This window comes from Ptychodera flava, chromosome 16, assembly GCF_041260155.1.
Source record: "Ptychodera flava strain L36383 chromosome 16, AS_Pfla_20210202, whole genome shotgun sequence".
In the NCBI taxonomy this organism is placed as follows: domain Eukaryota; kingdom Metazoa; phylum Hemichordata; class Enteropneusta; family Ptychoderidae; genus Ptychodera; species Ptychodera flava.
Genome location: NC_091943.1, coordinates 19,886,471 through 19,903,571, shown reverse-complemented (window position 1 = coordinate 19,903,571; position 17,101 = coordinate 19,886,471). Strand labels below are relative to the sequence as shown.

The following is a 17,101-nucleotide window of genomic DNA, read 5'->3' as shown; positions in this document are numbered from 1 at the left end:
AAGCGTTGCATGTGAGAGCGTAGTAACGTTATGAAATGAATGTCTTACAGGAGGAAACATTGACTCACTGGTCATCTTCTCAGTCACAAAAGATGATAAAAATCTTCCCTGGATTTCTTATTTTTCACATTACCGTGCAAATGTTATTGTCAATTTGACAATTTCAGCGAATGTGGTCACGTGACAGACTTTCCACGGAATATACCATTCTTTCCACAAAAGACCTGTGATTTTCATATTATCTCCACAAACCTCAGAAACAATAAGTTTCATAATTACTGGTATTAGTTGACGGGGAATGTCAAGTTATGCTGACATGAAACTCAATTCCCTACCACTAATATTACTAGTTTGTAAAACAAAGAACAATTTATACACGTTTATCATAATAAATAGATGTAGATTCCGAGGTCGCCCTGGTCTGACATGGCAGGTCGGATTAATCGAGCACAATCACACCCGGCCAGTACAGTATACACTATAAATGTGGTGCAGCGATCAGGTGTAGGATCTACGTAAGTACGGTTTCAATTTATCGTTTTAATATTTCGTTCATTTTACCGATTTGAACGTCACAATCAACCTCGACAGCTTTCCTAAGATTCCGACCAACAGTGAGACAGAGAATGCCTAGTAATTAGTACCACTCCACGCAGTGCACACACACACACAACACATACATACATGCATGCACACTACGGATTTTAGGACAGGGAGAGTCTGCCTTGTTGCTAATGATGTTGTCTTGTCATTTACTTTGTCAGGTTTATCACTCAGCCATCAAATGCCAGGCTATTCAAAACTTGCACTCACTGTGCCACATGATGAAGAAGAAAAGTACAAGTGTATACACTGCAGATTCATTCTCAGAGATCCACGACAAAACATGTGTGGGCATAGATTTTGTTTCACCTGTATTGAGGATCGTAGGTAAGAATCACATACATAAACACGAAAAAGTCTGACACTAAATCAAGCTTAATTCTCGACATGGATAATTGATTGGGCCCAACATACGATTCTTCTTCTATGTAGGAGATGATTCAATGAACGTGAGGTGTGACACCGAGTCAGAAAATGCTGATTCCTATTAAAAATATTGTCTCCCATGAGCTAAAATTAGCAAATGTGGGAAGTCTTATTCTCTAATTTTCTCTGGGTGCGCGTGCCTATAGCGCGGCGCTAAATATTTTCAATATTTGTGAGCAACTCATATATTTTGCCAGCACTTACGATACAAAAGTATGATTTAAAATGCACTGAACACTGTTTTTGTTGCAATTGCCTGGAAAAATATATTTGACAAAACCAATATTTAAACAAAGGGATATTTGACAATTCTTTTTAATAGTGAAAATTTAAAATCACGTGAAAAGATAAACTACTTAAAAAAACACTATAATATTATTCTCTGAATCAGGAGTATAGGACAGCACTCCCTAGATGGTCTCCGAATGGATTTTCACCAGTGAGGCCAAATAAAACCCGCGAACCGTAAATATTTTTTCACAATTTCAAAAACATTTCCTGGTAGATTATCTACATTTTACCATAATGTAAGGTACTTAGCCAACAAAGAGAAAAAATCCTCCGACATACCACACAAATTTTCCGAGGCAAGCATACCAGAAACGCACAACTTCTTTTTGTGTGGCCTGGTACTAGTATGCAGAATCATAGATCGTAAACAGCTGTTGTCTATCGCAAGAAGACTACAAGGTATTAGTAGGTAGAGATTTCCAGCCAATTACAAAGAAGTCGGAAACACACAATTTTTTATGCAGAATTAGTTGAAAAAATTGATCAGAGTATTAATTATATCGTTTTGTGTAGTCGTAAAATTATTTTCGGGACACCTTCCGTCTGAGGAAGAAGTTGAATATGAAATTAGAAAACACAGTACGCGAACATTTGAACAGTCACTGTTGTATGTTGAAGTCATTTAGAAATAACTTGACATGTTTGCTCAATTTTAGCACATACTTCAGTAACTTTTTCTGGCCGAGATACAGTTTGGGGCTTTCTAACCACATTTTTATGCGAGTACCTCAGTCTAAATGGCAGCGTTCTTACTTTATCTTTCTTGGTAACTGTAGTTAAGAGAAATTGATTACTGGCCGACGAAAGGTTATCGTTAGTCAACGTCTAAATGCATATTGGCGTCTATGGCTCGGTCAACTAGATCTATGGACTATTCTACCGTAGCTTCACTGAGCTGCTACACATGATGAAACCAGCATGTTGATGTAAAACTATGCGGGTGTCTTTGAGTCAGGCACTATCCCCAACAGGGCACTTGTATTAATGTGAACTCACAGACATTTCTATTATCACTGAGCGTAGCATACTGTGTTTTATGTTTACAGAGACAAAATTCCGAGCATAGCGTAAACTTGGCACGAAACGACGGGGCAGATTTAATGTGCCTCTTTTATATCGATAAAGTTTGACCCACTTCTACATTTTTCCGCTTTAAGGATGTAGAATCGTCACGGTTTAGACAAATAGTGACATATTGTTCTGTCTCTATACACGTCCAGACAAAACAGTAGTGGTTTCTGCCCGGCATGTTTCGAAGAAGGCTTGCATTCAGAAGATAGCATACTCTGCAGGGAGATGGTAAGCCTAAGTGACGTACAAGGTGATATGTTAAAGCATAAACAGCAGAGAAGGGTCTTCCCCATCTACTTGTCTGTGGCCCAACAGATCACGTGATAGCGGTACAAACATACCAACTCGTAATACCCGTACTTCTGAGTTTGTTTGTACTGTGGTCCATTCGAATTCTGGGTTTGACCTATTGCCCACTACACATCATACGTTGTGTTGTTAAGGTACTTATATATACACTCATCATAATTATTATTAAGTAAAAAGAACAAGGAATATTTTAGCTTTCTAAATCATATTAATACTTATAAAAATAGTATGAAAAATTAAAATTTATGTGACTTCAACAATTGTAGTCAACATTTGGTGATCACAAAGCGTAATGCTGTTAGCGCATGTCATTATCTTAATTAAGATTAATGATTCTGGCTGATATGTAAATTCGATACAACGTTTATGCAGAATACCATCACTTTTCCTCCAAAAGATAAAGGAAATCGCTTAATATCTATCATCGAAGGTCAGATTTTCTGATTACTCATTGACACACTCTCCCTCGTTTGAACTTAAAACGCAGATCAATCATGACTATGCGATCAAACGTGAGATGAGGAATCTCCCTGCTAGATGTAATAACGATGGATGTGGATGGTGTGGTGTATTTCAAAGATACATGGTAAGAAAGAAAGTTTACTGTTTGAATTATTTTTGTAATTCTATGCTCTTTATTTTGTCATTTGAGATTATAAAGAAAAGCAAATATTATGCATTTATATTGGTTGACCTATACCTTTTAAGCGAATTTCAAAGAAGATTTTTGAGAGTTGTTGTCTTGAGAATTTTACAGTTTTTTGCTAAATTTTCAAAGAAACTGTATTCATCAGCTACCTATATCTAAGCGAACATAACTTGACATCACACAGAACTTACTTTCTCAAGTGATTATATCAATGATGATTATGATAATGACGATGATCACCGCATTACAGAGTCTACTTTGGCGCAAATATTGCAGCTCGATCAGGGTTTAAGAATTCATCGCCTGTACTCAAATTTATACAGCACCCATGAGAGTGTGCCACATCACAGAGAGAGTGTGCTGTCTAGTACAAACAAATTAACATTCCGTCTAGTGTTGATAACTTTACATAAGCGGCCCAGTTGGTGGTTATATAGTGTATTATTACACCTCACTCATTCAGCGTGCACTGCCATTGGTTAAACACGACTCACGTGACATGTAAAAGAACGTGATGATGCCCTCTGCGAATGTGATGATGCCCTCTGCATTTGATATTACATGGATGACGTCATTTTACTTACTGCGCATCCTTTCTGCGCAAAACAAATTGTCGTTCGCTTGTTGTACTTTGCAGTTTGCAACTTATGGCTGCAAAACGTCATGCAGAGCTGTCACTGCACAGTTAGACGATATTTTGATGCAAGTAAACAGCAAACGAACGAAATGGCAACAAGGAATGCAATTTCTGTGTTCAGCGACTATGCAAGCAACAAATTTGGATACGCCACCGAGGAGATCGGCAAACTTTAGCGGCAACCCTAGACTCGGCACTGACAACATTTTACGCTGAGGTCCGGACTCAGAAGGCGAACTGTACTCGAAGAAGTCTTTGTGTTTTTGTTTCTTTGCATGTTTGCTTGTTCGGTGTAATAAAAATAATAACACATGAGAGCTTGGGCAATATCACGATTTTTTGCCTGCCCTCGGGCTGGTGGTCATGATCGAAATACTGATGATGCCCTCGCTTACGGCTCAAGCATCATCAGTATTTCGATCATGACCACCATCCCTTGGGCAGGCAATAAATCGTGATATTGCCCTCGCTCTCATGTGTTATTATTTAACTCGCGCATGACGATGTCGGCTAAGTACCGTCCGGTACAGACGACGTCAACTGCCAAATATCCCGTGCAACACCAACCGACAGCTCCTTTTTGTTGCGTGCTACGTGCTTATTTTACGAGTCAAAGGTCTCTTCGGTGACTCGTATCTGGTTATATCCAGTTAACTGTTGGCTGTGAAACCGTAGAGCATATAATCAACTGGCCAGATACGAAACTTCTGTGACTTTATCGGAATTCTATAGCAATGGGACGCCGTATTCTACTGTTGTCTTTCAAGTTGTAAATTTGGATTATTGAAAAGAGTACGTTTTCTTTTCCATCTACTTAAAACCCCCGTGACGTCCACCGTGAGAGTAAACTGAGTTCTCCGCCTAATTGTATATCATGTGATTGTAAAACGAACTAAACCCGATAAACCAAAGGGTGAATTGTAGTCGTCGCTTTGCTTGAAACGTCGAGGGCAGTTTTGCTTTGACAGTAACTGTTCTCTGATGTGAGCTGTAAAGAATGTGCCCTACCTGCAATTTTGATCAGAGTCAGACATGCCACAAGAGAGCTACCATGCCACCCCAGTGACGTGGACTTCATAAATAGCATGTAACCAGGCTGTTTCTTTTACAACCATTTTCAGTATTAGATAGCGAAGCCACTGCAGTGAACTGCAATAAAACTGCTCACACTAATTAGTTTCAGCTGTAGCCAGCTGGCAAAGTCGACAACATTGTATGTCCCATGCAGACAGTTTGTCTGGGGAAGTTGAAATAAACAAGATTTGTACACGGACCAGTGTGCATGGTAATGTATCTTGTAATCTTGAACACAGGGTGCCAATCGTAAACTCTCATTTACAACCAAACACAGAGCTCGCTTTGGCTTTGGACAAGCAGAATTTTTGTCTAATATCAAGCAGCCACGGGTGTAACAGAAACTGCCCAGTTATAACACACTACACTGACACACCGATCTGGTTTGAAACATTTTATTGCAGGAAAACATTTTACTAGTTATACAAACGTTTAAAATTATATCAATATAACAACGTTAGCAAGCAAATGGACACATAATTGCCAATGACAACAGACAGCTAACACATGCTTTGGAAAACACAATAATCTTAACTTTGAAAAATATTCTTTGAGTTTAAAATAAAATACATATGATAAATAAATCTACCTCTGGCAAGACATTTTTCTTTGCGAGCTACAAAAATTTCAATATTCTATACTGCACTATAAAGTGAAAAACAATCCATGCACACTGGTCCGTGTACAAATCTTGTTTATTTCAACTTCCCCAGACAAACTGTCTGCACTGGACATACAATGTTGTCGACTTTGCCGGCTGGCTACAGCTGAAACTACAGCGCTAACAGGCAAGCCTTGCCACTTCGATGCCTGGTATGCATGTTTTTTTTACACACACTAAACGTTTTCATATCATTAACAGGAAGGAACCTAATGACTGGATTGTTTGTAATAGTGTGCCTGACTTTAATTTGGAGTGTGTGTGAGTCAATAGCCATCTGGTCGTAAAGACATTAATTTGCATCCCAGACTGGTGATAGTAATCTGTCTCAAGGCTTACATGTCAGATATATTTCGGTGTCGGTTTCTGTTGTTTATCCTGTACAAACAATCCAGTCATTAGGTTCCTTCAAGTTAATGATATGAAAACGTTTAGTGTGTGTAAAAAACATACATACCAGGCATCGAAGTGGCAAGGCTTGCCTGTAAGCGTTGTACCTCTATTAGTGTGAGCAGTTTTATTGCAGTCCACTGCAGTGGCTTCGCTATCTAATACTGAAAATGGTTGTATTTTCGTCCCATGGAATGAATTGTAGCATTACGTAAGTACACCATCGCCACTTTATATGCAGTAGCATTAAACTGCGGCGCTTCCTATCATCGTATATTGACGAACGCATTTAATGGGAAATCAGAATGATTGACGTATCCTCATGGATACGCTTAAATACTATGCATGTCATCAATAGTAGTGCGAACATGTGCACGTCCCCGAGTTAAGATCTGGCAGTGCAAGTGTTTCATTCTGTGTCAAAAAGTTGAGGCATAACACCTGATTATGACCTTTCTACGACATTTAGCATGAAATGTTGAAAAAGGAAATTTTCTCCACCTGTGTTACAACCGTTCTGTATCGCGAAGAAAACACGGTTGTTTTCACGTCTCGGCCAATAACATCGCAGTATTTAAAACGCCATCAATATACTGGTATGCTAAATTAAATGTCAGTTTACATGGTTTGGGTGTCGACGTTCACAAAACAGCCTTAAAACATCGCATGTTCTGATCATGTGAGTATCTAAGCGTTATATGTGGCGAAAATAGTCGTGCGCTTTTGTCATCATGTTAAACTATCATTTATGATATATGTTCGAGCCTTTCACAAAGTGCCATCGTTGCTATTAAATCTGTAATAGTTCTGTCTATATAATGGCTGTCTGTCTGTCTGCATGTGTGTGTGAGTGCGTGTGTGAGTGCGTATGTATGTATGTATGTATGTATGTATGTATGTATGTATGTATGTATGTATGTATGTATGTATGTATGTATGTATGTATGTATGTATGTATGGCTGCAAAGGCTGGAGGTTTTGTTTTGGAAAAACACTGACCGGTATGAAACAAAACATTTTCCAACATTTTGCATATGGCATTGGATGACCTTTGAGCTACGTTCATGTATCTCGGAACTACATGGAGTAGAGGTCTAGTTTAGGTTGAATATTGAGCAGCATTGGGCAATATTACTTTACTTACTTACTTTCGGAGACGAATTTCGGTGACCTTTGAGCCACTTTTTCAGATCTCAGCCATTGCAACTAGCACAGCTTTGGTATTACGTGGAATGTGGCACGTCGTCTCATTCATGATTGATATACCTCATTAAGTATGTCATACCTTATTTAAGGGTTTCTGATTGGGAGAGAGAGGACCATTCTCTGTTAGACATGGACCAATATAGTGCCTGAATTTGTTCCAAATGTTTGGATTGACCTTTAGTGACTTTTACCTGCTGCTAGGTATTCAACTACAAACTTGTACACTTGTATATTGAGTATAGTTGTGCTGTGCAGCACTTCAAGCACTTTAGGTAGCATGCTCCTCGAAAGTGAAAGACTTCAACTTTTGCTCAAAATTTCCTGAGCGAAACCTTCAAACCATTCTCTTACCAAATCAACAATAAAAATCGGGAGTCACCGCACAAAGTTTGAAACTAGCGTAACAACTACCAAACATTTTGCGATATTTGAAATTCAAAATGGATGCCATCTGTGTTAAATCAATGGGGAAAATAAAATTCCGGATTTTCAAAAAACTAAGATGGTAAAAGTTTTTCTCTCTCAAAAAGCTTTAAAATGAGCTCCAACAAGTGGTACACAGTACTCTATATTTCCCATAATCCATTATGATTTGTATCCTCGGAGATTCCTGAGTGAAGTCTACCATGTCTCCCATGTGTACACAAATTCACAGACTATTTATCAAAATTTTGAAAACGTACTTTTATGCACACCATTCTTCTTAATTCTCATTTTAGATAATTTGGAAAATTATGCATATTTGCATGAGAGAGGAGATAGCATTTTTATAAAATTTGCCACTTCAGCCATACAGAATAATGTGATTGAAGGTAGGGAGACTAGTTGCACCTGTTTTATGAAACAAAAGGATATTGATTTTTTGCAATGGAAGTGACAAAAGAAATTTACATGCTAAGTTTTCTCAGAGAATGACCCCTTCAGTTCGTCATAACTTGCTGCCCAAAAAACGAGGCATTTGTAGTACCTAAAGAATGTGACTTGTATGGTTGTTTTGTGGTTATTTTGAAACTTTCACTGAAATATCTAAACGTACTTTTACTTGATATTATGTGACAATTATTCTGATGCTGCATATTAGTGCTTACATGCAGAACTGAAAAAGTTTTTAGAAAAGTAACCTTCAAGGATACAAATCAAAGAGAATTGTGGGTAATTATTGTACTGTGTGGTAGATCAGAAAGAATTGTAGAAATGTTAGATCCAGAGTATCTGTCCCCAAGACGCGTTCTACCTAAAGGCACTTAATTTTTACTGCTCTCTACTTCTGCTGTTAACTGCTTGGATACAATCAACTCTGCTTGCAGCTTTAATTTTTTTGATTTGTATAGAGAATTTATCTTGCGGCGCTAAGATATTGATAAAGTGAATATGCATATAAAAGTGTTCACATTGAAAAAAAAAGGCCTGGTGACGACCATCTGATTAAAATCAGATGTAGAGTACGGCGACGTCTACTTACGCGTACGAGGTATTCTCTTGCTGTCTGTGAGAGGCGACAGCAAGTGTACCCCGCGCAAGTACAGACGTCGCCGTACTCTACATCTGATTTTTATCAGATTGAGTGACGACACACTAGATGCTCGTGTACCGGTAAATTTGAATGAAGTTGTCGGTAATAGCTAGGTGGCTTAGCAACGAAAACCAGCAAGATCGTTACACTGATGACAAAAGTGCCAAAGTTGCTACAGGGGTTCACATATATGTGTAGATCAAAATTAGTTATTGCTCCAAAAATTGGGCAACCGAGAGGGCTTGTGACGTCATAGATTCCAAATGGCCGCCATTATATTGCTATATAACTCGTATCTTTGTCACTTATAATAAAAATTATAATAATAATAATAATAATAATAATAATAATAACAATAATAATAATAATATTTTATTGCTTGCTTGTAAATAAAGGATTTACATCAAATTTGTGGAATTAAAAGTGTGATACAAAAATTAGTTCAAATTTTTCTTCAATAAGATAAAGTATTACAGTATAATAACAGTTACTAATAATAAATATAACTTGGTATTTCTTTGTTTGTATAAAGTAAAAATATAATCTGCAAGTTGTTCATTAAAAGACATATAGATGTCACTATAGATAGAACATAGCTTGCCGGACTTAAAAGCGATTTCACAGGACAGACAGTGCGCGTCAAGAGCGAATTGATCTTCTGAGATTCGACTGAATAATCGAAAGACAATGAAACTTATATTCGTATTATTTATAAGAAAACGTCGAATACGAGATCACACGGCAGGAAAAATGGATTTTATGTTTGCATCTCCTCGTATGATATCTTTCATCAAACTATTGAATAAATCTTTAAATATCATTTGGGAACGCCACGTTAAATGTAATACTGACGAAAGATTGAAGCGTGTATAGAACTGGCCATGAAACTCCAAAGAATCTGTTACAGGTTTTTGATTATGAAACAACAATATTTGGGAACATTTGTGAGTCAGAGATAATGACAGGTGATAATGTATCCGAGCATCTTTTTTGCAGGCATCCCTCAGCGCAGCAGCCCATACGCAACATGACAGACTGTTAAATTAATGTCTATCATCAAATGTAAGATGATTTGCCTTCCAACTCTATTGCCTGACTCTCTGCAGTTGGTCTTTGATGTATTTTGTATTTCGAAGAGTAACAAATTGTGAGTCTATTCCCATCACTGTCCCATGAACCGACTATTTGCGCTGTTTGTTTTATCATAATCTTTACTGTATTATTTGACCTTAATTAGGCAAAGGTTAAGATAATGATAGACACAGACAGCGTTTCAGATAGTATCACAGGTACTCTGATGAATAGGGACAGAGTACACAGGGAGTTCGTCCATCACATCTGGAATTAGATGCATGAGTAATAAAACTAAGAGTTCTTTCAACTAAAATATTGGTATTTTTTCGATGTTTTTTTACTTTTAGAATCATGAACTAGAGTGTGAATACGCTGAGATGGTATGTTCCAGTGGATGCACACAGCGAATGAAAAGACGAGATCTTAAACGACATATACAGATAGATTGTGTGATGAGACTGATAAATTGTGAACACTGCGATACAATGGTAATTTTTAAAGAAATTAAGGTATTTTGACTTCAATTTTTGACAACTACATATACACAGTATGCACATTGATTCCCTGTCTTTCTTTCTTCACTCCCTACCTAACCTGTTTGGTTAGTTGTTTAGCGCATCGGTGTGTTTGAATGCATGTCGCATATTCGTAAGAAAATCCTTCTCCAATTTTGAAATCAACAGTTAAACTGCCCACGGGTGTATACTATACAGAGGTAGTGCTATAATAAAGTGTAGGATTCATCCACGAATTTGTCTTATTGTCTACCTAACAGACTGAAAGATCCGGGCGCTCTCTACGCCCCCTTCCTTTAGAGGGGGGGGGGGGGTAGAGAGCGCCCTCGAGCGACGGATCTTCAGTCTTCCACCTGTTCCAGCTCAACACTCTCATGTATTTTGCATATGATTTGACTGATATGCAGTTGACTCGGATATAAGTTTCTCATGCACTGATTTCGCCTCCTTACTGCTTCTCTTAAGATTCATGAACGAGAATGCACCAAGTTTCCCGTCACTTGCAGATTCTGTTTAAAACAACTCCCAAGAGATAAGGTGAGTTACTTTATTTTTTAGATTTTTGTTGCAGAGTTTTTCTTTTCGTATATATTCAATGTATAGTGTCGAAAGTATTGGAACTTTGTTGTCTTTGAAAGTTAGTTAATCAACAGTTACATAGATTTTTATTGTAGTATATTTCATGTTTCTACCTATCCTTAGTAACTTCATCTCCACCTATTTCGCGTCGCGCAATTTTCCATTTCGCTTACATTTTTGCATCGCCTGTTTGAGTATCTGTCATATCATGTTAGCTGTCTTTCCTATATCCGTACCATCGCGTCTCGATTTCTCTTTCCGTCGACTCGTTTTCTACCTAGTCCCTTTAAAGGGGCATTAAGATTGTCCACCTACACTTGACTCAGACGAGCAAGAGTGTAACTTCAACATGTGGAATGTGAGGTGCACGTCATACGTATTAAAAGCATTCATCTTTTCAATAGTAATGAATGTAAAGATATGTTGCCTTGTGAGGACATTTGTTTATTGCATGAGAGATATGTAACAGGTTATACAACTGTTTTGCAACCCACTACTGTTTTCATCTAAACGACACACACGTTGTTTGCAATACATTATATTATCTCTTATGTCCAACGTATCAGCTGCAAGAACACACAGATCGCTCGAGAGGAAACTGCGCAAGAGATCGAGAATGGTGCAAGTTCCATGACATTGGCTGTAATGAAACGGTAGGTATTGATTCATGCAGACTCGGTGAGACCAGTGCCCTGCCCTAGGAACTAAATAAAAAGTCGGATATCAGGGGATGGGGATTTATACCAGACGGTAGAATAGAGTAACAGCTACTTTACTTGTCACGACACAAGACATTTTCTAATTCCTATTGTAACACACATGTATATTCTACGTCCATATTCATGTATGATTGATAAACATGTAGATCAATCGCGATAAAATTCTTGTAATGGAAACATTAAATTCTTTATCGAATATGTCTGTGGGGTCCGTATTTAATCATCATAAGATCACAAACCTGTAATTGCGCAAGAGCTTTAGCGTCCGGTTGCCATGACAATGGAAACTTACATTTCATATCAAAATTATTTTGACAGGTTGAGCGTGGCAAAGAGGTAGAACACGGTGATGGAGCGATAGACGTGCACATGCAATTACTGTTAAACGAGGCGATCAAAGTAAAGTCATTTTCTGAGAGATATGAAATAAATTCTCGAGACATCAACAAAACGACAGCGCTTGTTACACAACATCAGAACGTAGTCGAAATTCTACGAGCTCGTGTAGAAGACCTTGATGATAATTTGAAGAAGGCGAACAAGCAAACAACCTATTCTCTAGCACCGGAAAATTCGGGAAGCTTACATCGTGAGCTAGAGAAAACTGAAAACACCGCAATGGAGATGAAAACCAAAATCGATGCCCTGGTAATAAAGGCGAGAACTTCTGAGGGCGTAGTCGCTGTCTTGAGCAGAGAGGTAGAAAGATCGGAGGCAGGCATACGGGCAGCCATGGAAGAAGACAGACGGGATAAAGAACGTCTCGAAGCAATGGTGAATAAACTCAAGGCACAAGATAAAGTGATGGCACTGAAAGATGTTACACTCGCTGAACATGATCTTCAAATACAATCGCTAGAGATGGCTGGATATTGTGGCGCCCTAACGTGGAAAATAGCCGACTTCGCAAGTAAGAGACGAGATGCAATATCAGGCCGTACGCTGTCGCTATTCTCACCGTACTTCTTCACAAGTCGATTCGGTTACAAGATGTGCGCCAGGGTGTATCTCAACGGTGATGGTATGGGAAAAGGAAACCATGTTTCCCTTTTCTTTGTCGTCATGAAGGGAGAGTACGACGCCATCTTAAGATGGCCATTCAGGCAGAAAGTCACGTTTATGTGGATCGACCAGAACAACAAAGAGCACGTGATCGATGCTTTCCGGCCGGATCCAAATTCAAGTTCCTTCAAGCGGCCGACGAGTGATCTCAATACTGCTTCGGGCTGTCCGCTTTTTCTACCGCTTAGCCTACTCGATAGCGACCGCAGTGCCTACGTCAAGGATGATGTCGCATTCCTACGTATATCCGTGGATACTAGCGATTTGTGAAGAGGCTGAACTATATGTTATATGAATGTAGATTATATCAGTAATAGCCATGTTAGTGAATAATAAAGTTAACAAAATGTGAAATAGAGCATTTGAGCAACACCATGCATCCTAAAACTTCTTCTACACATTTTTAACTGCAATGGTTTAGGGAGCCTTCATTAATTAAGGGGCGTGTTAGGCCGAGGGAATCAGACAAACCTGTACTGCAAAATGTGATCCTATCCTATCCTACCATTTAACATATGAATCTCCTCTCTGTCTTTTGTCTAAAACTTGACCCTCCCTGCCACTGCGTGGCGAGACATTTTGCCTCACGATGCACACTTATATATATTAATTTTGTTTACCTGCGCAATTCAGTGAGTGAAATATAGTAAAAGATTATGGTAAAGCTACAGGTACACTATTTTGTCCTGTATAAGACAAAACTTACTGTTCAATACTGAAAGCATTAATTTTTCACGTTGTGCAAACTCTGTCTGACCGGTGTTAGGGCAACATCAAAGTTCAATCTAATAAATCTAACTTAATTTCTTAAGTTTGGCCTCAACCCCCCCGCCCCCCTTCTAACTTAACTGACCTAAAATTGAAAAACATTGCGGACTCATACCTGTACTAGTTCTTTCAAACGACGTACCAATGTACCATTGAATTAAATAAAAATTGAAAACCATTATAAAGTAACAAAAAACGGGTGACTGGATCGGTTTTAGCGTACAAAAACCAGCCTTGAAATCGTAAAATTTGCCAAAAAGACGTTAATCGTTTTTGACTGCACAGAAATTAATTTGGCCAACCCCCCACCCCCAAACTTAAGCAATTAAGTTTTTTTTCAAACATCGATCTTTTGACGTCGCCCCTTACTTGAAACATATCTGTTATGCCATGATCATTTTTAGCATCACTATATTGACAGTACATGTTTGAGAACTTATGATCATCATGATCATATGTATGAGCAGTTCTATTTGTATTCGCAAAAAGTGAACATCGAACGAGTATAGTTGTTCGTTCTTACTAATATATTCAATCCGGAGCAACAACCATAAAAAATGAACGTCAAGCACATTTTTCAGACACTTTTATCCCGGAATAGCTGATTCTGTACACTGTATCATCAGGCCTATCCGGTCCCCTGTAATTACTGAAGGCTCCCTTACAGTGGCCAGATTTTGAACTATACATTGGAGAAGCTTAGCTTATACTATACATGAATAGTGCATGAGAATAAAGCAGACGTGCACGGTCAAACTGCTAGAGCTTTTACATGTAATGCCGATAGTACTAGTACTAGTATTAATTAAACTCTGAGAATGTATGATCATCATGATGGTTATATTTATGAACTGTCTCTTTTGAATTCCCAAAGAGTGAACTTCACAAGAGTATAATTATCTGTTGCTATACCAATGCAATGTACTTCCATCTAAAAGCAGCCGCTGTGAAATACTCAACGTAAAATTATACAATTTTTTCAGACACTTTTATTCAGGAATAGCTCATAATCTATAAATAACTTGATGCAGCTGATTAAATCATAACTCAAACTTTGGACAATTATTCAAAATTATTTCGCAAACATTGTACACCGAACAAAAAAATTAGAATTGTGTTTAAATTATCTTTAAAAGTGTCTTTAAGTCATTCAAGTCGCATTTATGAAAGTCTCATTGATTAGATGTAACGTGTACTTGCATTCTACTTCGGCTCTGTTTGCCGTCTTTCTCGTGTTCGTTGTCTGTTATAATGTTCGGTTTTGTACTTTTTTGTACTTTTTTATACTTTTGTAATTTTTTTATCGTAGCGACCTTATAGAAGACCGGCCTTATTGACCGAATAAGTTATCGACAGCAAATAAAGTTTCACAATAATTATCCAGATATTTACACTATTTTAGCCTTCACTATCCTGTTTTGATTGGTTCTAGTCGAAAAATCTAACACTGTAGAAAAATGTACTATGGGGATGCCTATGTTGCTGCTAGACTGTTCAGTATTTCGTTACAGACAAATAACAGTTTATTTGAACTTTGTAGTAATATGACCGTGCGGATCCTCGATGCGATAGATTCAGCCAATCAGACACTTCAATGAATTTCTACCAAATCACTGTGGACTAGAGTCTCCTTTAGCTTTCTATAGCGTTCTTTGCAAGCCTGTGAAAGGCGCGTTTAATTTGCAACACGAAAAGTCTTGTTCATTCCTTCTTTCGCACTGTCTGTGCAGCAATAAACCTAGTAAGTTCATTGCAAATACACGATTGTTGTTACTTATCTGCGAAGTCAGACTAAGCAACCTTGATCATAAAACCCCACATCACCACACTCTCTTCAGAAATTTTAAATGCTCAAACTAGAAAAGTACCAGTCATTGTTTAATCAATTAGGCCAAAGTAAGTAAATTCTTTGTTTTGCGTCCACTTAAAATCCTAAAAGGTATGCGGGTAAGCGGCTAAAAACACACACAGAAAATTTAACACAAAAGCTGTTTACCTTTATTGAACAATTTTTCTTAAACCACATGAATACTCCTGTCACAGTGTGGCACACTGTATGATCACTGTATGCATTTTCATAACAAATGGATCAAATAAACAGTCATTCTTTGACGTTTGCTTTTCTCTTATTAGTTTTGGATTTCTTTCTTGTGCATTCAAAGTGTCCACATGTCAATACCATTGCACAAAATCTGGACAGTTTGAGGAATGGGTACACTATAACAGTATACAGTAACGGTCTTTTGTCCTCAAGTTCTTGTACGTTTCTTTCAAGTTTCTTGTAATGTCTACGCTCTGATGGAATGTCATAGTTTTGCTGAAAGGTGTCTGTTTTGAAAGAAAACACCAAATAAAAATGGTAACTTGTAGCCTCTGCATTCAATTTTAGAAAGATAGGGCATCAGAGAGAAGAAGACATTGATGATATAATTGACAAAAGTATTCCCTGTAGCTTCCTCGGGACCATCCGTAAAACCAGCACCTTTCCATCAAATAAAAGAAATCGTATCGCAATTGTCAGTCTCCACACACAGACTCACCAGACCCAAATTTAGATGGAAGCTTCACATCTATATTCCTTGCACTTTCAAAGTTACCACACCCCAGATTGATTGAAAAGATGAAGTATCATGGTATAAATGGAAATATTCTACAGTGGGTAAAAGCATGATTGACAAATACGAAAACAGCGAGTAGTCATAAATGGAGAATACGTCACAAGTGGTGTCCCAAAGGGTTCAGTTCTTGGAGCAGTACTCTTTCTAATCTACATCAATCATACTGGCGGTGAAATTAGTTCTGAACTCAAAAATTTACTGACAATACCAAGACATATCCCTTGCGAAATTGTAGTGATCCTGAAATTCTACATGCTGATTTGGACAAGCTACAAAAAATGAGTGAACACTGGCGGACGCATATTGGCTACAACAACCCCTTCAATAAATACTCAATGAACAATCACTGGATGGGACGTAGTGACTGAAGAAAATGACTTGGGCGATCTACTTCATTCTACCTTAAAACCTTCAAGCAAATGTGATAAGTTTGCAAAAAAGCAAACAGAATGTTGATCTCATCAAACTCGTTAACCTGAGGACACTGTCCCAAACTTCATAAACTAACCGTTCGACTTAACACAAGAAAGTACTTTTTTCAGCAAGAGTTGTGGACACCTGGAATAAATTACCAGCCGATGTCATTAATGCAGAAAAGTGTGACCTCCTTCAAGAGCAGCTAAGACCGCCCCCTACAAGTTTGAACTTTCAAAGAGGGATTCTAATATACTTTCCCATACCCAAACTGAACAAAATAGTACGTAAAGGCCTTTCGTTTACAGGATTGATCACTTGTTTTTTTTTTTTGTTTCAAGAAAAAATGGACGAATTTACCAAATTTGTGGCAAACCTAAAAGACCAACTGACTAGCATAGGCCTCAACTCTTTCCGATTTTTCCGTCTGCCATACTCTCTGAGTCGTGGTAGTAAAGTCCAATCGGCCGACTGAATCTCTCTCTGTTCAAGTCCCGATTGCTCGCGATGACCATGCCTTCA

At 38.0% G+C, this 17,101-nt stretch overlaps 1 protein-coding gene across 1 annotated transcript; it reads left to right on the top strand.

Annotated features, from left to right (window-relative positions):
* Window positions 1–400: 400 nt before the first annotated feature.
* Window positions 401–14,932, top strand: LOC139114233 (TNF receptor-associated factor 2-like). Its single transcript, XM_070675808.1, has 8 exons — window positions 401–515; window positions 765–930; window positions 2,541–2,619; window positions 3,188–3,286; window positions 10,252–10,413; window positions 10,885–10,956; window positions 11,565–11,651; window positions 12,036–14,932. The coding sequence occupies exons 2-8, from the start codon at window positions 785–787 to the stop codon at window positions 13,047–13,049; spliced, it is 1,659 nt and encodes a 552-aa protein (XP_070531909.1). The 5' UTR covers window positions 401–515; window positions 765–784; the 3' UTR covers window positions 13,050–14,932.
* Window positions 14,933–17,101: the final 2,169 nt, after the last annotated feature.

What these genes read in the sequence shown, in the direction of transcription:
- LOC139114233 (XM_070675808.1), top strand. Translation starts at nt 785, where the DNA reads ATGCCAGGCTATTCAAAACTTGCACTCACTGTGCCACATGATGAAGAA. An exon ending in ACCTGTATTGAGGATCGTAG is followed by an intron (nt 931 to 2,540) that starts GTAAGAATCACA and finishes ATACACGTCCAG; the next exon opens with ACAAAACAGTAGTGGTTTCT. An exon ending in TAATTTTTAAAGAAATTAAG is followed by an intron (nt 10,414 to 10,884) that starts GTATTTTGACTT and finishes GCTTCTCTTAAG; the next exon opens with ATTCATGAACGAGAATGCAC.